The 22,927-nt window shown below is 46.1% G+C and overlaps 1 protein-coding gene across 2 annotated transcripts in view; it reads left to right on the plus strand.

Annotated features, from left to right (window-relative positions):
* BBS9 (Bardet-Biedl syndrome 9) overlaps nucleotides 1-19,847 on the plus strand; it is a 478,097-nt gene extending 458,250 nt beyond the window's left edge. For both annotated transcript variants that reach the window (XM_038771136.1, XM_038771144.1), the window contains exons 22-23: nucleotides 7,228-7,338; nucleotides 19,512-19,847. In XM_038771136.1, coding sequence (XP_038627064.1) covers nucleotides 7,228-7,338; nucleotides 19,512-19,537 — 137 coding nt within the window. In that variant the 3' untranslated portion in view covers nucleotides 19,538-19,847. The remainder of the gene's footprint in view (nucleotides 1-7,227; nucleotides 7,339-19,511) is intronic.
* Nucleotides 19,848-22,927: the final 3,080 nt, after the last annotated feature.

A 22,927-nucleotide genomic window follows, 5' to 3' on the forward strand; every position in this document is an offset into this window, starting at 1 on the left:
AAAGTTTTAAACCCTACCCGTTGTCAAACGGAAATTGGCCGATGCTCTGTGTTGAATGTAGCTTTGATAGCTAGGCAGCTCTGCCCGATCCTCGGGCTCTATCTAGGGTTGGGTGTGCAGATGGGATCCTGCTATCCCGTGGCCCAGGCTGGAAGTAGAGGTTGTGGCAGGATGGTTGGGGTGGAGGGTTGAGGAGAAGGGCGCAGCAGGCTTCACAGTGACCCCTCCCTGTCCCCGCTGTGAGTCAACATCAGGAGGTGAGCTCGGACCCCAGAGACCCGCTCCTCCGATTAACTCCGAAGCATCAACATACCTACTTGAATAGTCTCCTGGAAAATCACCATTCCCAACAAACCTGCCCTTCCCCTCCAATTTTGGCTGACAGCCTTGAGCCTGCTTTAGGATCTGAAGAGTGGTCCATCCACCGGCTCTGGCACTTTTCTGCTGTGCGACCTTGGGCAAGTCACTTTACTTCTCTGGGCCTCAGTTCCTTCATCTGAAAAATGGGGCTGAGACTGTGACCCCAACATGGGACAGGGACAGTGTCCAACCCGATTTTGCTTGCATCCACCCCAGCACTTAGTGCAGTGCCCAGCACATAGTAAGCACTTAACAAATACCACAATTATTATTAGTACAAATTTTATGGCTCCCTCTGTGGCCCCCACTGAGGTCATTGATAGCACAAATCATCATCATCATCATCATCAATTGTATTTATTGAGCGCTTACTGTGTGCAGAGCACTGTACTAAGCGCTTGGGAAGTACAAATTGGCAACATATAGAGACAGTCCCTACCCAACAGTGGGCTCACAGTCTAAAAATATGGAAGAATAAACAGATAAATAAGTGACACTTAATCTGGGTCCTGGGTATGCATAAGACCTTAATCCCAACAAGGAAAGACTTGTTCAATCCCTGGTATTGATTAATAATAATAATGATAGCATTTATTAAGCACTTACTATGTTGAAAGCACTGTTCTAAGCGCTAGGGAGGTTACAAGGTGATCAGGTTGTCCCACGGGGGGCTCACAGTCTTCATCCCCATTTTACAGATGAGGTCACTGAGGCCCAGAGAAGTGAAGTGACCTGCCCAAAGTCACACAGCTGACAAGTGGTGGAGCCGGGATTTGAACCCATGGCCTCTGACTCCAAAGCCCGGGCTCTTTCCACTGAGCCACGCTGCTTCTCCGGGCACTTATTATTGAGCACTTACCGTGTGCAGATCTCTGTACCAAGTGCTTGGGAAATTACAGTACAACAGAATAGGTGGACGTATTCCCTGACCACGGTGAACTTACAGTCTAGTGAAGCAGCGTGGCAGAGGGGGCCGAATGTGGGGTCTGAGAGTCAGAAGCCGGGTTCTAATCCCGGCTCTGCCCCTTGTCTGCTGTGTGACCTTAGGCAAGTCACTTAACTTCTCCATGCCTCAGTTACCTCATCTGTAAAATGGGGATCAAGATTGTGGGCCCCACATGGGACAACCTGATTACCTTGTATCTACCCCAGTGCTTAGAACAATGCCTGGCACGTAGTAAGCGCTTAATAAATACCATCGTCAACATCTAGAGGATGGGCAACTTACTTGGTCAGCCAGCAACTGAGAGTTCCTTGAGGGCATGTGAACCTCTTTCAGCCTTGACTGTGTTTCCGTCATCCAGAAAATAGTCCTCGTTGTGATAAAACTCTGTGGCATCAGCCGCCCTGCTTTCTTAATACGAAGGCTCAAGTTTCAGAGTCAATGTTAAAAAGTTAAGTTATTTGTAGTAATCTGATAGGAGCTAATGAGTGATACTATGAGACATGTCATTTGTGATCCTCAATTCATTACGCCTTGTTTATTTGATGGTATCAAGCTCAAATATTATTATTGGCACAGATCCCGAATGATTTATCATGTGTTTCCAGATCTGAAGATGAGCGACTCGCTTTCATCTAAAGGAAAACAATCAAAATAGTTAAGTTGAATTAGAGGGAACACAATTTCCATTTCTTTGGTGCTCAAATCATCTCTTAAGAGAAGCAGCGTGGCTCAGTGGAAAGAGCACAGGCTTTGGAGTCAGAGGTCATGTGTTCAAATCCCGGCTCCACCAACTGTCAGCTGTGTGACTTTGGGCAAGTCACTTAACTTCTCTGTACCTCAGTTACCTCATCTGTAAAATGGGGATTAAAACTGTGAGCCCCCGTGGGACAACCTGATTACCTTGTGACCTCCCCAGCACTTAGAACAGTGCTTTGCACATAGTAAGCGCTTAACAAATACCATTATTATTATTATTGTTATTATTATTATTATCTCTTCACCTCGCTGGGCCTCAGTTCCCTCATCTGGAAAATGGGGATGGAGACTGGGAGCTCCACGTGGGACAACCTGATCACCATGTGTCTACCCCAGCACTTAGAACAGTGCTTCACACAGAGTAAGTGCTTAACAACTGTGTTTCCAGTGCTTAGAACAGTGCTTTGCACATAGTAAGTGCTTAATAAATGCTATCATTATTATTATTATTATATCTCTTTTAGTAGGCCTTCCCTAATTAAATCGCTCATCTTGGCAGCCTGTTCCCCCTTCCCCCACCAACTGCCACTTTCAGAACTTCCATCTTGCCTTAGTGCATGACTCAGTGGAAAAGAGCCCGGGCTTTGGAGTCATGGGTTCAAATCCCAGCTCTGCCAACTGTCAGCTGTGTGACTTTGGGCAAGTCACAACTTCTCTGTGCCTCAGTTACCTCATCTGTAAAATGGGGATTAAAACTGTGAGCCCCCGTGGGACAACCTGATTACCTTGTGACCTCCCCAGCAGTTAGAACAGTGCTTTGCACATAGTAAGTGCTTAACAAATGCCATCATCATCATTATTATTATTATTATTATTATTATTATTATTATTATTATTATTATTATTATCTCTGAATGTTTGTCTCACCATTTATGTGGTGGGATTTGGTGTGGGGAATTGATAATAATGATAACAATAACAATGACTATTAGTATTTTGGTTCTTGTTAACTGCTTACTATATGCCAAGCACCGTTCTAAGCACTGGCGTAGATACAAGTTAATCAGGTTGGACATGTCCGTGTCCCACATGGAGCTCACGGTCTCAATCCTCATGAGATAACTGAGGCCCAGAGATGAGAAGCGACTTTCCCGGGGTCACACAGCATACTGTGTGGTCATTATAAGAACCCAGGTCCTTCTACTCCCGGGCCCATGCTCCATCTACTAAACCATTCTGCTTCTCTTTTTGTTCCCTGACAAGTGGGGCAACGCTGAATTGGGCACTGCCAAGGGGAGCTGTAGAAAACACAGTGTCTAGACCATGTCTCCCCAGTTGAAGAGTGTGGGATTAAAAGTAGAGCTACCAATGTCCTCTTCTCACCCCCAAACTGGGAGGCAAGATGACTTTCAGCGGGCCAGACTGGGAGACTCAGAATACAAAAAAAACCCTCACACTTCATCAGTATGAGGAATGACTTGGGAAAAAAACACAGAGCATAGAAGATGTTTCTAAATGACCAGTCAGTGCAGGAAATGGCAGCAAATTTGTCAAACCAAGACTGCAAGATGTGTTCAGAAAATTCTCACGCAGTTTTACATTTCTTATAAAAGTGTTTTACAACTCAAACCAAACAATTATGCACAGCGTTCCACACCTCAAAGCAATGCTATGCTGGTGTATACTGAGCTGCTTATTATTATTATTACCACTAATAATAATAGTTTTTATGGTATTTCTTAAACACTTTCTATGTGCCAAGTACTGTACTAAGATGTGGGTTAGAGACACTGTAATCAGGTTGGACACAGTCCGTGTCTCACGACGGGCTCACTGTCTAATCTCCATTTCACAGATGAGGGAACTGAGGCACAGAGAAGTTAAGTGACTTACCCACGGTCACACAGCCGACAAGTGGCAGAGCTGGGATTAGAACGTAGGTCCCCTGACTGCCTGGCGCATGCTCTAATAATAATAATAATAATAATAACAATAATAATAATAATAATAATGGCATTTATTAAGCACTTACTATGTGCAGAGCACTGTTCTAAGCGCTGGGGTAGATACAAGGTAATCAAGTTGTCCCACGTGGGGGCTCACAGACTTAATCCCCATTTTCCAGATGAGGTAACTGAGGCACAGAGAAGTGAAGTGACTTGCCCAAAGTCACACAGCTGACAAGTGGCAGAGCCGGGATTAGAACCCACGACCTCTGACTCCAGAGCCCGGGCTCTTTCCACTGAGCCATGCTGCTTCTCTGGACCACGCTGCTTCTCGCTTCTCTTCTCTGGAATAGGAAGTGTTGGAGTCCAGGGGCCAAATCAGATTATAGAAATCTATAGTTGTCCTTCTTGGGCAAGTCACAACTTCTCTGTGCCTCAGTAACCTGATCTGTAAAATGAGGAATAAGACTGTGAGCTCCTTGTGGGACAACCTGATTACCTTATATCCCCTCCCCCCAACCCCACAGTGCTTAGAACAGTGTTTGGCACATAGCCAAATTAATTAGCTTTAATTCTATTTGTTCTGACGACTTGACACCTGTCCACATGTTTTGTTTTATTGTCTGTCTCCCCCTTCTAGACTGAGAGCCCGTTGTTGGGTAGGGACTGTCTCTGTATGTTGCCAACTTGTACTTCCCAAGCGCTTAGTACAGTGCTCTGCACACAGTAAGCACTCAATAAACACGATTGAATGAATGAATGAAGTAAGCGCTTAACAAATGCCATCACTATTATTATTGTTATTATTATTAAAACATCAGTGATGATAGTATTCATCTCTGAGTATGAGTGTGCCTGAAAGAACCATTGTAAAACCCACAGAACCGGTCATATTTTGCACTTGGATTTGCCCTTGCACTTGAATTTGCCCCCTTTATTCACCTCCCCTTCAGCCCACTTATATACATATCCATAATTTATCCGTAATCTATTTATTCATATTAATGTCTGTCTCCCCTTCTAGACTGTGAGCTCATTGAGGGCAGGGAATGAATCTACCAACTCTGTTATTTTGTATTCTCAATCAATCAATCAGTCAATCGTATTTATTGAGCGCTTACTGTGTGCAGAGCACTGTACTAAGCGCTTGGGAAGTACAAGTTGGCAACAAATAGAGACAGTCCCTACCCAACAGTGGGTTCACAGTCTAAAAGAATAGTCTAAAAGACTATTCTCCCAAGTGCTTAGTACAGTGCTCTGCACCCAGTAAGTGTTCGATAAAAATAATTGATGGGTTGAAACAAACTGCCTGTCTCTTGAGTTGTCATGTTTGAAGTTTATAGCACCTGATGCCCTTTTCGCTTTTGTCTCCGATTTTTCTCAATCCTATGAAAATAGTGTAGCGGTCTTGGTCCTTCTGTCTGTAGTTTTTCTGTGCCTGCCCCGCTGCAGAGATCATGTTTGCTGTACAGAGTTCTGCACAAAGTAATCGCTCAATAAATACCATTGAGTGATTGAGCTGTGCCATTTTCTGGCCTCAAGTCACATTGTGATTCCAGGACTGCTAGTCATTCCTGGAACTAGACCAGTCAGCCCCAGATCAGTAGCCTTCCGGGGAAGCAGCAGAGCGTAGTGGGTAGCGCTCAGGCCAGGGAATCAGAAGGATCTGCGTTCTAATCCCATCTCCGCCACTTGTCTGCCGTGTGACCTTGAGCAAGTCACTTCACTTTCATTCATTCATTCATTCAATCGATCGTATTTATTAAGTGCATCTGTGTGCAAAGCATTTGGGAGAGTACAATATAACAACAAACAGACACATTCCCTGCCCACAGTGAGCCCACAGGCTAGAGAGGGAGACAGACGTTAATATACATAAATAAATAAATTACCATATAAGCCAATGGTGAGGAGTTTTTGTTTGATGCGGAGTGGAAAGGCAACCACTGGAGGTTCTTGAGGAGTGGGGAGATATGGTCTGAATGTTTTTGAAGGAAAATGATCCGGGCAGCAGAATGGAGTATAGGCTGGCGTGGAGAGAGACAGGAGGCAGGGAGGTAAGCAAGGATGCTGATGGGTGGGGTAGGATAAATGATTGCACTAATATGCCCCTCTGGGTCTCAGTTACCACATCTGTAAAATGGGGATGAAGACTGTGAGCCCCATGTGGGCTAGGGACTCTGTCCAACCTGATTACCTTGTATGTACTCCAACAAATCCCTATGTGTCCCGGCAAGGATCTTGATGACAATATAAATTAGGTGACTTAATAAATGCCACCATCTTATCTTGCACCTTTTTTTCTTAAAGATGGTGATGATGGTGGCGTCTTTGAGATCCTGTGGCATTTTCTTAATGGTTCATTTGTTGAGAAGCTTTTTTAATGTTCCCGTAGGATGTCCCTTCCATGTTTGTAGAAGCAGTGATAGATAAAGACTGTATCAGATACCTGCTCAAGCAAACCCAAAGCTTTTCGGACTTTTGCCCTTCATAGATTTGTTCCACTCATTCCCATCTTCTCCTGCCCCCAGGATCTAAGTATCTGATGACCATAGAATGCTAACTGAGGCCCATTTTTATATCTGATAGGATGATGATAATTATAATAATAATAACAGTGACATTTAATCATTATTAAACCCTTCTGAATGCCAAGCACTGGGGTTGATATCAAATTATCATATCAGACTCAGTCCCTGTCATATCCAGGACTCCCAGTCTAAGAGGGAGGGTAAACAGATGAGGAAACTGAGGCAAAGGAAAGTTAAATTGCTTGTCCAAGGTCACACAACAGGCAAGTGGCAGATTTAGGACTAGAACCCTAGCTTGTTGTGGGCAGGGAATGTGTCTGTTTATTGTTGTACTGCATTCTCTCAGGTGCTTAGTACAGTGCTCTGCACACAGTAAGTGCCCAATCGGTACAATTGAATGAGTGAATCCAGATCTCCTGACTTCCAGGGCCATGCTCTTTCCCCTAAGCCTTGTATCCCTTCGAGCGCTTAGAGCAGTGCTTGGCACATAGTAAGCGCTTAACAAATGCCATCATTTATTAAGCCACTGTTGCCTCAAAAAGATTAAATTAGACTAAATTGCAATAACTAACTCAGGGTCCATGGAAGCTGATGTTGGTGTTCCAACGTGTTTATCCATATCTTCCCTGAAGAAATTCCTCACTTCATGAATTGCCGATGTTGTTCTTACACCTGGGCTTTGGCTGCTGGTCAGCGGGTTGGCTTTTCTCCTCTTTGCTCAAGGGCTTGTGGGTGTTTTCCCCAACAGGTAGCTGTGCGACCATCCCAGAGTCAGACCTAGAGGAGAAACTTCTGGAACAGGACCCCCAAGCTGTATTTACCAACTCCAAGCACCCCAGTCCACAGAACCCCATTCCAGGTAAGAGAAGGAGCCTTCGCCAAGAGCATTGTGATTATGAGCCATCCTGGGCGGAACTTCTTATTATCATCATCATCAATCGTATTTATTGAGTTCTATGGACTGGATATAACGTTGCGGGCTCTCTCCAACTTCCCCTCCCACTCTGTTCTGCTGGAGCCTGGTTGTTTGGGTCTTTAGGAACTGCAGCCTCAGTTGAGTTGGGTCATCTGCTAGGGCACCCAACCTCTTGGATTTTTCTCTTCCAAAATTGTCCCTTCCTGTGTAATCATGGGAGCAGGCAAGGTGCAGGCATCAATACAGGGCAGTAATCTGGACCTCGTGCCAAATGCTAAACTAACCTGTCTTGACTGTAATCTCGCTGTGGGCAGGGAATGCATCAGTTTACTGTTATATTGTAGTCTCCCAAGAGCTTAGCACAGTGCTCTGCATACAATAAGCGCTCAGTAAATAAGATTGACTACTGACTGACTGATAAAAGGAGGTTCAGGAGCCTTGGTAGCTGTCTGGCCGTGGGAAGGAGCAGAGATGATTTTGTTTGGAAGAGAATATGTTCACAGCTACAGGTGAACCAAGGCTATAGATTGCTTCCTTAGAGAAGCAGCATGGGTTAGTGAAAAGAGCCCGGGCTTGGGAATCAGAGGTCATGCGTTCTAATCCCGGCTCTGCCACTTGTCGGCTGTGTGACTTTGTTCAAGCCACTTAGATTCTCTGTGCCTCAGTTTCCTCATCTGTAAAATGGGGATTAAGACACGTGGGGCAACCTGATGACCCCCCCCAGCACTTAGAACAGTGTTTTGCACATAGTAAGTGCCTAACAAAAACCATCATTATTATTCCTGGGGAAGACTTTCTCATCTTTCCATGACTTTGTTTGGTTGTGTGGAAATGGGATGGAGAGGGCTAGTCATCATCAGTCGAATTTATTGTTCACTTTCTGTTTGCAGAGCACTGTAATGCACCCTTGGGAGAGTACAACAGAGTTGGTAGTCATGTTTCCTGCCTATGGGTCTCTTATTACTTGACAGTGAGTGTGGTACTGCCCAATTCACAATATGCCCAGTTTTCTTGACTATAGAAGAGTCACTTAATGAATGCACCACCGTTCCAATGCCAAGCCCGGCTCAAATTCTTCGTCAGTCTCATCACCTGACTCTTCCCCAAGACTGCCATGGGGTTGGGCATTCTAAAACACCGAGACTTATTCCAAGGCTTCCATCCAATTCCACCCACCCAAGACCAGCCCTATAATTTTCTTGCTCTTTGGTGGACCAATCTAGTCTTGAGAGAGCAGTCAGGGGAAGCTTTCCATTGTTACCCTGAGAACGGGGCCTGGAACGTTTCCTGTTTCCCATTTGGAGGAAGAATGTGCAGTGTCATCAAGTCAGCCAGAAGCCGTGGCTTCAGAAACCAGGTTCCAATAATAAGGCACACGTTTCCCCTGATATTTCCCTCACCTTCAAGAGGGTTTCATGCTCAGGAGCTAGAGAAGTTTCACACCTGTGTTTTGGTGATAAGATGACCCCTCTCCCAAGACTGACTTATTCCAAGCGTGAGCATCTATGTTGAATTTTTTCTAAGATGTCCTGTTGACATCCAGACTCAACATGTCCAGAACATAATGCCTCATCTTCCCGCCCAAACCCTGCCTTTCCCCGACTTTGCCACAACTATAGACCCCGCCATCACTCCCTGTGTCACAAATGGGCTTGAGAGTCAGAGGTCATGGGTTCTGATCCCGGCTCCGCCACATGTCTGCTGTGTGACCTTGGGCAAGTCACTTAACTTCTCTGAGCCTCAGTTACCTCATCTGTAAAATGGGGATTAAGACTGTGAGCCCCACGTGGGACAACGTGGTCACCTTGTATCCCCCCTGCGCTTAGAACAGTGCTTTGCACATTGTAAGCACTTAACAAATGCCATTATTGTTATTATTATTTTTATTAAAACCATAACCTTGGCATTAGCCATGATTCATTTGTCTCATTCAACCTACATATTCAATTTGCCACCAAATCCTGTCGACTCTACCTCCACACCATCTCTAGAATCCGTCCTTTCTCTCCCTCCAAATTGCTACCATTCTGATCCAAGCTCTTATCATTTCCTGCCCCACTGCTCCATCAGACTCCTCAGTGACCTCCCTGCCTGTCTCTCCCCTCTCCACCCCATACTTTGCTCTGCTGCCCGGATCATGTTTTTTAAAAAAGCCATTCAGTCCACATCTCTCCACTCCTTAGACAGAGGTCTCTAGTGGTTGCCCAACCACCTCCTTTTCAAACAGAAACTACTTCCCATTAGCTTTAAGACTTTCAGTCAGTTCTCCGCCTACTTGCTGAGCTCCAACTACCACCCAGCCCACACACTTTGCTCCTCTAACACCAAATATACCTCAGCCTTGTCTATCTTGCTGCCAAGTTCTTTGTCCACGTCCTCCTTCCTGCCTGGAACTCCCACCCCCTTCATGTAGGACAACTCTCCCCACCTTCAAAGCCCTCCTAAAATCACATCTCCTCCTCCTTCCCTGCATAAGCCCTGACTTCCCTTCTGCATCGCCTATGCATTTGTCTCTGTACTCCTTATGACCCTCTGCCAGGCTCCCAAAACTTCTGTTCATACCCCCCTGAAATTTATTTTAAAGTCTGTCCTCCCACCTAGACAGTAAGCTCCTAGTATCCAGGGAACATGCCAACTAGCACTATTTTATTATACTCTCCTAAGTGCGTAGTACAGTGCTCTGCACACAATAAGCACTCAAGAAATAGCACTGGTTGATTGATTAATTAGAAACCAGGTCCTCCTATTTGGAGGCCCTTGCTCTTTCTACTAGTAAAAGAGTTTGCAAAGGACTGTCCATATATTCTATATATTATTTCTCTTCAGGCTCTTCCCTGAAAACTCATGACTCTCAGCTGGCCTACAAAAGCAGGCTAGGGAGGACAGGATCCCGATTGCTGGAGATTCCCTGGGGGTAGAAGAGAGCATTTTTTTTTTTTGGTAACTCCATTCCCTTGGAGTCCCTGCCAAGCCGGCAACCAAGAAACCCACTTCGGCCCGCTTACTAGAACCATTGTCCACCGAATCTGAAATCGTCTTCCCCAGACCAGCACAATACTCTCTGGAGTTTTCTATTTCCAGGCTTTGGCAACTGTATCCATAATGATTCAGCAGCTCCCCATTTCTCCAAGACTGTAAGATATCCGAAAAGCTTTTGCAAATGATGGCCTTTGTATGTTGTGATGTCAGTGCACTGGCCTGTTTTTGGGAGCATCCGAAACTTTGATTGTTTGCAACCCATGGCGATATAGAGAGGAAGTCTTAGGGACCCGAGCCAGCAGGAGTGTACTTAAATTTAGACTTTTAGACTGTGAGCCCACTGTTGGGTAGGGACTGTCTCTATATGTTGCCAACTTGTACTTCCCAAGCGCTTAGTACAGTGCTCTGCACACGGTAAGCGCTCAATAAATACGATTGATGATGACGATGATGGATAATTTGCTGTATTGTTTCTGAAACATCCACTAGATGCAATGCATTGTACTCCCTGTTCCAAGCATGCTCCAGGATGGAGATAAAAGCGGCTCTTGTGCACATCCACAGCATGAGACCTCCACCAGACCCTGAGAATTCTGAGGGCTTGTGGGTATGCCCTGAATTCTGAACCCCCCAAAAGCATGAAATTCTACTCCTCTAGACACAGAACCTTGCTGATTTTTGTTTTTATTTTGTCTGTTTGTCTGTGTTGTATTTTCATGTTTCATCGTTCCTGATGTTTCTGTCTCCAGTGCCTTTTCCCCACTTATGCTCTCAGATTATGAGCCCCCCGAGGGACGGGACCATATCTAATTCTGACCTGTGTACTCTCTCCCAGCGCTTAGTACAGTTCTCTGCACTGTACTGTATTAAGCACTTAATGAATACCATTCCTGAAGCTACTACTACTTGGGAAGTAAAATACAATGAATTTGCACATTATCTTCCAACAAGTAATAACCCCTGTCTTCCACTGTTATGGGAGTGATAAGCATTAGAATATTCACATGATAAAAATAAACCATTGAGTACTTACATAAGTAAGTGCTAAAGGTGGTTATAAATAGTTTAAGTGTTAAAGATGGCCAGTAGATATACACGACTTGGAATACTGTGAATTAATGAGGAGAAATTAATCAGGTGAATTAATCAGGAGAAAGTGGGATTCCAGGAGGGGTTTGAATGCGGGAAGGGCTGTTGGATTTGGGAAGGGAATGAGTTCCATTCCCAGGGAACCATGAGAGCAAGGTACAATTAGAAAGTCAGCTTGGAAGGAACCAAGAATACCAGTTAGAGAGACATGGCTGAAGAAACAGATATGTAAGATGGGGCATGTTAGAGCCAGTTTTGAGGAAGTTTTGCTTGGCTCCCACGGACACAAAGCCGGTGGAGGGTTTTAAGGCACAGAGGGAGATATGCGCTGAGCGACACTTCAGGAATATGATTCATGCAGCATTATGTAATTGAAATAGGAGAGGGGAGAGGCTGGAGACAGGAAGAAGAGGCTGATATAACAGTGTACTTGTGAGTCTGTAGCAGAAGTGGTTTGTTCCAGAGTGATAGTTGTTTGGGTTGAGAGGGAGGGGTGGATCTGGGAGATACTGTGTAGCAAGAAGGCAGGAAATGGTCAATGGTCAGTATGTTTGACAAGTGAGAAAGGTTCTAGAGGTTGGAATGTTGAAAGTTTGGAATGTGTCAACAGAGTACATTTTCATATGATCATCATTAACGATTGTAACAAAAAGAAGGAATTCATTTCCATGGGGTGCTGGGGGCTCTGATCAACAGATCTGCCAACTTGTGTAACCTTTTTTTGCCAAAAATCTAAACAAAATGAAACCTTGGAGCAGTTTGTGTTCAAACAGCCACTACAATTTATGGCTCCCCCATGTGACATGAAACATCACCAGGGATATAAGACAGAGGGGAGTAGGAAGAGAAAGGCAGATGGAGAGAAGGTGGAAAGAAGAGAGAAGGAAAGTGAAGAGAATTTAATAATCACAAAACAATGCTTCTTCTCTAACCTCATCAACTCTGACTTGTCACCTTTGGACCACAGTCTTCTAACCTTCCCCCCCCGCACCTACACCCCATGACCCTCAAATTCATTCCTCGTCCCCTACCACAATCTCCCTTCAATAGGCCCATTGGCCTGTTCCTGGCTGTACCTACCCTCCTGGGCTCCTGCCATCCCCAGCTGTCAACTCCAATCTCAATCTAACTACCTCTCTCCTTCCCCCAGCCGCTACTTCACTTTCCCACCACCAACCTCTCTCTCTGAATCACCACTACAGTCTATTTATGAGGCCGGGAGGTTCCATGTAGCTGGCAGAAACCCAGGCTCTGGGCCTACTTTTTTTTATTACCAAGTCACTCTATCTTGATCTAACTCCGCTCTGACTTCTGCTTGGCAAACGACTCTCCCTCCCTCAAGAGCTTCTATGCCCACAAACCCCATTAACTTTTCCAAATTTTCAACTCCTTCCTAAAGACCACAGCCCCTTCACCGTCTCCTGATGACCTCACCGACTACTTTGTGGGTGAAACTGGAATCACTAGGAGTGAAATTCCTAGAGTCTCACCACTCCACCACTTCAGCATTCTTCAACCACTTCATTGTCTTTTTCCTGCTTCCCAGCTGTTTCTCACTAGGAGGTCTCCCCCCTGCTCTCTCTCTAACTCCACCTCCTCTACTTGCACCTCTGACCCTAACAATAATATTTGTTAAATGCATATTATGTGCCAAGTATTGTACTAAGTCCCGGGGCAGATACAAGATGATCAGGGTGGACAGAGCCCCTGCCCCACATGGGGCTCACAGTCTAAGTTGTAGGGAGAAGAGGTATTGATTCCCCTTATTATAGATGAGGAAACTGAAACACCAAGAAGTTAAGTGATTTGCCCTAGATCACACAGCAGGCAAGTGGCTGGGTACTCTGACTCCCAGATACTCTGACTCCAGATACACTGCTTCCCTACCCCCTCGCACCTCCTAAGAGCCCTTGTTCATACTCTCTTTCCCTCCCTCACTGCCATTTTCAGCATCTCACTCTCCAGTGGCTCCTTTCATTCTGCCCTCAAACATGCCCAAGTCTTAGAGAAGCAGCGTGGCTCAGTGGAAAGAGCATGGGCTTTGGAGTCAGAGGTCATGGGTTCAAATCCCGGCTCCGCCAATTGTCAGCTGTGTGACTTTGGGCAAGTCACTTAACTTCTCAGTGCCTCCGTTCTCTCATCTGTAAAATGGGGATTAAGGCTGTGAGCCCCACGTGGGACAACCTGATCACCTTGTATCTCCCCAGTGCTTAGAACTGTGCTTTGCACATAGTAAGCGCTTAACAAATACCATTATTCCCCCATCTAAAAAAAGCCCTTTCTGGATCCTATACCCCCCTCCAGCTAACACGCATCTCCGTCCTCCCATTCCAACCAAACTCCTGGAATGGGCCTTATACGTCCATTGCTTAATATCCTCTCCACCGACTCTCTTGTTGACCCATTCACTCTACTCAGGCTTTGGATCCCTTTGCCCTAGAGGGATTGTGCTTTCCAAGGTCGTTAACGACCTCCTTATATCCAAATCCAAAGGACTAAAAAATTTTCCTCAGTTTCCTCTCAACTGACTCCTCCACTGTGAACCACGACCTCCTCAAAATACTGCCAAGTTTCCATTTTACTGACCCTGCCTCACCAGATTATCCTCCTACCTCTCTTACTGCTGCTTTTCAGGTCTGCTTACTGGCTCCTCTTCTGCCTTTTATTGTTTTCCTGCCACATACCACAGGTCTCTGTTCTGGGTACCTTACTCTTTCCACTCTTGACTCACTCTCGTGGGGAACTCAGCCGATCACGTGGTTTCAGCTACCGTCTCTTTGCAGTCGATTCCTAAATCTCCCTCCCCCTTGACCTCTCATTTAACTTACGATCCCACATTTCCTCTTGCCTTCACTCAGATGTCCCACCAGCACCTCAAACACAAAATGTGTAAAACAGAGCTACTCAGCTTTCCCATAAACCTAAATCCTCTTCCTAACCTTTTGATCACGGTCGATAACCCCCTCAGCGCCCCTGTCCAAGAAGCTCCTTGGTTTCACTCATGACTTTTGTTTGTCTTTCAATTCTGACATTGTCTACTTTCAAATTCAGTAGCTCTGCCCCTTCCTCACCACTCACACAGCTACGATGGCACAGTGGATAGAGCATGGGCCTGAGAGTCAGAGGTCATGGGTTCTAATCCCAGCTCCGCCACTGCTGTTTGTCCTTGGGCAAGCCACTTCTCTGTGCCTCAGTTACCTCATCTGTAAAATGTGGATTAAAATTGTGAGCCCCATGCGGGACGGAGACTGTGTCCAACCCGATTTGTTGGTATCCACTCCAGTGCTTAGTACAGTGCCTGGCACATAGTAAGCACTTAACAAATACCACAATTATTATTACTGTTATTATTACCACTCCAATTGATTGATTGAATTCTCCTTGTAGTGTGGCTAGAGAGTCTGGCCTCCAGACTCTCCCCACTCCAATTCCGACTGCACTCTACTGCACGAATCATCTTCTCGATGCATTGTGCCACCCATATCTCTCCTCGCCTCCATTGGCTTCCAGTGTCCCATGTATCAGACAAAAACTACTAGTAAAACAAGTCACCCACCTTACCCATCTCCCCTTTTTACCTGCTGACCACTCTCTTCCTTCCTTCCAAGTCAGACTGCCAACCAAAAATACCTCTCTCTTTTCTCTCCCACCTCTCTTCCTTCCCTCATGCTAACACTCCATCCAGGAATTCCCTCCCAATCAACCAATCAATTAATCAGTGGCATTTATTGAGCACTTACTATGAGCACTGTTCTAAGCGCTGTAAGAGTACAATACAACAGAATTAGTGGACTTGTTTTCTGTCCTTAACAGAGGTTTGTCACTGGGGGTTCCTTCTGGACGAGAGTAAAAGCCTGTACAATGTTTAGGAGAAGGGAGATTCTCAAGCAGGCAGAAGTAGCTGAAAGGTTTGCTTGGGAGGATTGGTGGAAGAGAGTGGATAGGGAAGTGTGTACAGCTGAGGAAGAAAATCATACAGACCAAAACCATCCTGAAATCCCACTTCCTCCAACAAACATTTGATATTTAATTCCCAGAATTCCTCTTACAAGCCCACATGTAGCTCTCTCATCACTCTCATTCAACACAACTTATGTTGCCAACTTGTACTTCCTAAGCGCTTAGTACAGTGCTCTGCACACAGTAAGCGCTCAATAAATATGATTGAATGAATGAATGAATGAACACACACATTCAATCTGTCACCAAATCCTGTTGGTTCTATCTCCACAACATCACTAAAAATCCGCACTTTCTTCTCCATCCAAACTGCTGCTGTTCATAATAATAGTAAGGGTGGTATTTGTTAAGCACATTCTGTGTGCCAAGCACTATACTAAGCACTGGGGTGGATACAAGATAATCAGATCCCTCATGGGAGAACAGACATTGAATCCCCATGTTGCAGATAAGGGAACTGAGTCACAGAGAAATTAACTGACTTGCCCAAGCAGAAGACGCAGGAGAAAAATTGGAGAGCTGGGATTAGACCCCAGGTCCTCTGACTTTCGACTTACTCTTTCGACTAGGCCACACTGCTTCTCAAACACTCCGATCCAAGAACTTATTCTATCCCATCTTGATTACTGCCTCAGCCGCTCTGCTTCCTTGCTGACCTCTCTGTCTCTGGTCTCTCCACACTCCAGGCCATAATTCACTCTGCCACCCGGGTCATTTTTCTAAAAAAATGCTTCAGTCCAAATCTCTCCTCTCCTCCAGAACCTTCAGGGGTTGCCCATCCTCCTGCCATCAAACAGAAGCTCCTTACCATCGCCTTTAAAACACTCAATTACCTTGCCCTCCCCTTTCCGATTTCCTGCTACAATCCACCCCACCTACTTCACTCCTCTCATGCCAGACCTACCCACTGTTCCGTGATCTCATCACCACCAACCCCTCACCCAAGTCCTGCCTCTGGACAGTAACTTTCCCCACCTTCTAATCTGACAGACCATCACTCTTCCTACCATTATAGCCTTATTAAAATCACATCTCCTCCAAGAGGCCTCATTTCCCCTACCCCCTCTCCCGTCCGCATTGCCCTTGTATTTGGATTTGTACCCTTTATCCACCCCACCCTCTGCCCCACAGCCCTTAGGTAAATATCTTTAATTTATTTTTACATCTGTCCCCTTCTAGACTGTAAGATCCTGTGGGCAGGGAACATTTTTACCAACTCTTGTATACTGTACTCTTTCCAGTACAGTGCTCTGTGTACAGTAAGTGCTCAGTGAATACAATTGATTGATTAATTGATCCCAAGGAGTATAGATCCTTTGGCCATTTGTAGCACTTAGGGACTAATCTGTTGATAGCCAGCCTCAGCCCTAACGTAGGTATGTTTATTCCTCTCATCTGTACCCCTGACTGCCTCTTGCCCACATCCTGCCTCTGACCTGGAATGCCCCCGCCTCTTCATATCTGACAGATGATCACCCTCCCCACCTTCAAATCCTTATTGAAGGCACATCTCCTCCAAGAGGTCTTCCCTAAGCCCTCATTTCCTCTTTTCCCACTCCCTTCTGCTTCGCCCCGACTAGCTCCCTGTATTCACACCCTCTCCCACCCCACAGCACTTATGTACATATTCATTCAATCATATTTATTGAGCGCTTCCTGTGTGCAGAGCACTGTACTAAGCGCTTGGGAAGTACAAGGTGGCAACATATAGAGACGGTCCCTACCCAACAGTGGGCTCACAGTCTAGAAGGGGGAGACAGAGAGCAAAACAAAACATATTAACAAAATAAAATAAATAGAATAAATATGTACAAATAAAATAGAGTAATAAATACGTACAAACATATATACATGTGACTTACTTAATATACACTTACTATGTGCCAAGCACTGTTCTAAGCACTGAAGTAGATAAAGGGTAGGCGAGTCGGACGCAGTCCCTGTCCCACGTGGGGTTCCCAGTCTTAATCCCCATTTTTACAGTTGAGGCAACTGAGGCCCAGAACTGAAGCAACTCGCCCAAGGTCACGCAGCAGACATGTGGCAGAGGCGGGATTAGAATTAGAGCCCACGTCCTCTACCCACTAGACCACACTGCTTCCTTAAGGGCTGCGGGGCTGGTGAATAACGGGGGTGGGAAAGAGGAAAGGAGGGCACAGTCCGGGAGAGAGGGCAAGAAGTGGGGCAGTTAAGGGGAATTGGGGGCGAGCGGGGGGAGGTGGCCCGACGGCACCCACTGCTACCCTCCCGCCTCACCTTGACAAAGTGGCCGTACAGCAGAGGAGGGGCCTTGCGGGAACGCTGGAGGAGGTGTCCTCTTTGGTCTTCATCTGCACGCCATCCCGGCCCATCTCCACCACGATCTTGGCCGCCGTCCGGTTGAACAGGTGACTCCACCAGTGGTTGGTGAACTGCTCAGCGGGGTCGTGGCCTACCCCGGCACATATCTCTAACTGATTTCTTCATATTAATGGCTGTCTCCCCCTCTAGACTGTAAGCTTACTGTGGGCAGAGAATGTGTCTGTTAACTGTTGTGTATTAATAATAATAATAGTATTGAGCACTTACTATGTGCCAGGCACTCTTCTAAGCACTGGGCTAGATGCATGGTAGTCAGGTTGTCCCCCATGGGGCTCAGTCTCAATCCCCATTTTACAGAGAAGGTAACTGAGGCCCAGACAAGTGAAGTGACTTGCCCAAGGTCACACAACAGACAAGTGGCGGAGCCAGGATTAGAACCCGTGACCTTCTGACTCTCAGGCCCATGCTCTATATTGATAATGATGGCATTTATTAAGCGCTTACTATGTGCAAAGCACTGTTCTAAGCGCTGGGGGGATACAAGGTGATCAGGTTGTCCCATGGGGGGCTCACAGTCAACCCCCATTTTACAGATGAGGTAACTGAGGCCCAGAGAAGTTAAGTGACTTGCCCAAGGTCACACATCTGACAAGTGGCAGAGCCGGGATTTGAACCCACGACCACTGACTCCAAAGCCCATGCTCTTTCCACTGAGCCACGCTGCTTCTCTAGCAGCATGTAATACTGCTAGAGAATACTGCTAGTGTAATACTCACCCAAGTGCTTAGTATGGTGCTCTGCACTCAGCGCTCAATAAATATGACTGATGGATTGATTATTCAACTGCATATACAATTATTTTGATTTTTGATTATTGTATTTGCAAATATTTTTTCATATGTCTCTCTCATTAAAGCATAGATGTCCTGTTGGGAGGGAATATTGGACTCTGCTTGGCACATATCAAGTGGTTAGTACCATGCACTGCACACAGTCGGCACTTGGTAAATTGCTGCTTTACTATCAATCAGTCAATCATTTGAATTTATTGAACGCTTACTATCTGCAGAGTACTGTACTAAGCATTTGGGAGAGTACAATGTAACAATATAACAGACACAATGAGCTTACAGTCTATAGGGAGAGATAGATATTGAGATAAGTACAGAAGTGCCGAGGGCTGAGAGGGTGGCGAATAAAGGGAGTAAAAACAGGGCAACGCAGAAGGGAGTGAGAGCCAAGGAAATGAGGGCTCAGTCAGGGAAGGCCTCCTGGATGAGGTGTGCCTTCAGTAAGACTTTGAAGGTGGGGAGAGTCATTGTCTGTCAGATATGAAAGGGGAGAGATTCCAGGCCAGGCGCAGGACGTGCGCTTGGGTCAGTGGTGAGATAGATGTGTTTGAGGTACAGTGAATAGGTTGGCTTTAGAGGAGATAAGGGTGCTAAGTTAAAATTCTAATAGTTCCCCCTAGAATAGGTCGTGAAGGCTACTTTCCTCTCCCCTTAGTGTGGGTATGAACAGCTAGTATTCCATCTTTTCCAACGGTGCTGACCTCATTGTTTCCACAAGTGAAGGTGCAAAGTGCACCTTTGTTTCATTTCCCCAGGACCCGTTTTTTAAGTGTGACAAATGAATGGGAGAATTTCCTTGTTGAGTGAATTACTCGCCCCTCTTATGGAAAGGGATGGTCCGGGATCGTCCGCAGAGCCTGTGACATGCCGAAAGTCGTGTGGAGTTTTCCACTGTTGCCACACTGACGCTCTTGCCCGTTGAATTCTGTATTCCAGAGGAAAGTCGGCTTCCAGACGATTAGGGCGTGGACGGAGGCTCCTTCAGCATCGCTGTGCTCCACAGTGAGCCGACCGCCGAACCCGGTTCCCGTGGGAGAGCGCGTCATGTCCGGGCGCGGACGGGCTGAAGAACCGTAACCAAAAAAAAATCTGCTAATCAACACATCTGTTGTTCACAGAGTTGTTCACAGACGGGCTGAAGAATCGTAACCCCCCAAAAATCAGCTAATCAACGCATCTGTTGTTCACGGAGTCTTAAAATGGAGTGATCACGGAGTGATAATGGCTCAAGTTGAGTGGTTTTGCTTTATTTCAATAAAATTGTATTTTTGACTTTTGATCCTCCCTGTACGATCCAACTGGGGAAGACGAAGCCGGCGGCATACGTGTTTCGGGTCTCACCTGAGGCCTCCTGTCAGATGGCAGGGGTCCCCAGAAACGGAGGCTGCACCCCAAACAACTTTCAGGCCCTCTCAGGCTGAGGAGGAGAGTTAGTCTGAGGGGCAAGGGCAGTACGGTCTTCCTTATGGTCCAGGGTTTGTGTGTGCTTGTGGGCACCTTGGGAGTGGATTCCCAGGGAATCCCACAATCCCAGAGAGAGGGGCAGCAGGGCTCTTCCCATTGGTGGAGAGCACTGGGAGCAAGTGGAATGGACAGACATTGTCCACTACAGGAGAAAAGTCCACCGCTTCTAGAGGAAGGCCAAGTTTAGGCTTATGCTCTCTCCCTGGTGCCCTCTAACAACATAGATGGCAAATTAGATCATGTGACGGCCGGGGTCAGGAGAAGCGTGACATAGTGGACGGAGCATAGGCCTGGGAATCCGAAGGTCATGGGTTCTAATCCTGGTTCCACTGCGTGTTTTCTTTGTGACCTTAGCAGTATGGCCTAGTGGAAAGAGCACAGGCTTGGGAGGCAGAGGACTTGGGTTCTAATCCCGCCTCTGCCACGGGTCTGCTGTGTGACCTTGGCCAAGGCACTTCCCTTCTCTGGGCCTCAGTTAAATGGGGATAAGACTGTGAGCCCCATGTAGGACAGGGACAGTTTCCAACCGGATTACCTTGTATCTGTCCGGCGCTTAGAACAGTGCTTGGCATATAGTAAGTGCTTTAAGAACTACCATAATTACTGTTATTATTATTACCTTACACAAGTCACAACTTCTCTGTGCTTCAGTTACTTCATGGGGATTGAAACTGTGAAATCGTAACATGGGATAGGGACTGTATCTAACCCGATTTGCTTGTATCCATCCCAGTGCTTAGCACAGTGCCTGGCACAAAGTGAGCACTTAATAAATAATAAATACCACGGTTATTATTATTCATATTCTCAGCAGCAGTGGCCCTGAGGGAGTGCATCTTTCGATGGTAGGGTGGACACAGCGGTCAAGGACTTGAGTTCTGGAGGTGAATTGCTGCAGTGCCAAAATCAATCATTTTTCTCGAGGGCTTACTGTGTACTATGTGCAGGGCACTGTATTGAGTGCTTGGGAGACTAGAGTGTCATGGAGTTGGTAGGCATGTTCCCTAGCCATAATGAGCTTATAGTCTAAAGGGGAGAGACAGACATTATTGTAAATGAATAAATTACAGAGGCATGCCATGGGGCTCAGGTGGGGTGAAAAAGGGGTGCAAATGTATTTATTTTATTTTGTTAGTATGTTTGGTTTTGTTCTCTGTCTCCCCCTTTTAGACTGTGAGCCCACTGTTGGGTAGGGACTGTCTCTATATGTTGCCAATTTGTACTTCCCAAGCGCTTAGTACAGTGCTCTGCACATAGTAAGCGCTCAATAAATATGATTGATGATGATGATGATGATGAAGCAGAAGACAACCTGCTGGAGACCCCAGAGACAGCAGAGAGTCTGTTGTGACTCTGATACTACTTCTCTTGGTAAGTCTGTCAGTCAGACAGCGAATCGTATTTATTGAGCACTTACTGTGTGCAGAGCACTGTACTAAGCGCTTGGGAGAGTACAATACAACAACAATATAACAGACACATTCCATGCCTGCAACGATCTTACAATCTAGAAGGGGAGGCAGGCATTAATAAAAATAAATCAAAATGACAGATATGTACTTCAGTGCTGTGGGGCTGGGACGGGGGTGTCCAGGTGATACTGTAGGGAGTGGAAGATGAGGAAAAGGGGGGCTTAGTCAGGAAAGGCCTCTTCAAAGCCTTCAATAAGGCTTTGAAGGGTGTTGGTCTGTCAGCTATGAAGAGGGAGGACTTTCCAGACCAGAGGCAGGAAGTTGGCGAGAGGTCAGTGGCAAGATAAATGAGACTGAGGTACAATTAGTAGGTTGGTATTAGAGGAGCCAAGTGGATGGGCTAGGTTGTAGTAGGAGAGTAGTGAGGTGAGGTAGGAGGGAGCAAGATGATTTGAGTAGTTTAAAGCCAATGGTTAAGGAGTTTCTGTTTGATGCGGAGGTGGATGGGCAACCACTGGGAGGTTCTTGAGGACTGGGGAAACGTGGACTGAACGTTTTTGTAGAAGTGGTGTGGTTCAGTGGAAAGAGCACAGGCTTTGGAGTCAGAGATCATGGGTTCAAATCCCAGCTCTGCCAATTGTCAGCTCCGTGACTTTGGGCAAGTCGCTTAACTTCTCTGTGCCTCAGTTACCTCATCTGTAAAATGGGGATGAAGACTGTGAGCCTTCCGTGGGACAACCTGATCACCTTGTAACCTCCCCAGCGCTTAGAACAGTGCTTTGCGCATAGTAAGTGCTTAATAAATGCCATTATTATTATTATTATAAAGGTTCACTTGGCATAAGGTTGCCTTTCTCACGATGGGCAGTTCCCCTCTTCCAAGCCAAGCAACAGGCTGGCACCAGGGAAAATGGCTCAGTTGAAAAGCTGGTTTTCCAGAAAAAGGGACTAGTGCAGGGGAGGAGATTAGGGTTAGGGTGTGTGAACTTGGGCAAGTCGTTTCACTTCCCTGGGCCTCAGTTACCTCATCTGTAAAATGAGGATTAAGACTGTGAGCCCCAAGTGAGACAGGAACTGGGTCCAACCCGATTTGCTTGTGTCCACCCCAGGACTTGATACAGTGTCCAGCACATAGTAAGCACTAACAAATATCACAATTATTATTATTATTAAGTAGGAGGGAGAACAGGTATTGGATCCCCATTTTACAGACAATGTAACTGAGACACAGATAAGTTATGTGACTGGCCCAAGGTCAGGCAGCTGGCAAGTGTGTGACTAGACTGTTTCTAGACTGTGTGTTTTTCTAGACTGTTTTTCTGTGTGTGTTTCTAGACTGTGAGCCCACTGTTGGGTAGGGACCGTCTCTATAATGTTGCCATCTTGTACTTCCCAAGCGCTTAGTACAGTACAGCTCAATAAATACCGTTGATGATGATGCTAAATACCACTCATGGCGGAGTGGATAGAGTACGG

Source organism: Tachyglossus aculeatus, chromosome 2 (assembly GCF_015852505.1).
Source record: "Tachyglossus aculeatus isolate mTacAcu1 chromosome 2, mTacAcu1.pri, whole genome shotgun sequence".
NCBI classification, from domain to species: Eukaryota; Metazoa; Chordata; class Mammalia; order Monotremata; family Tachyglossidae; genus Tachyglossus; species Tachyglossus aculeatus.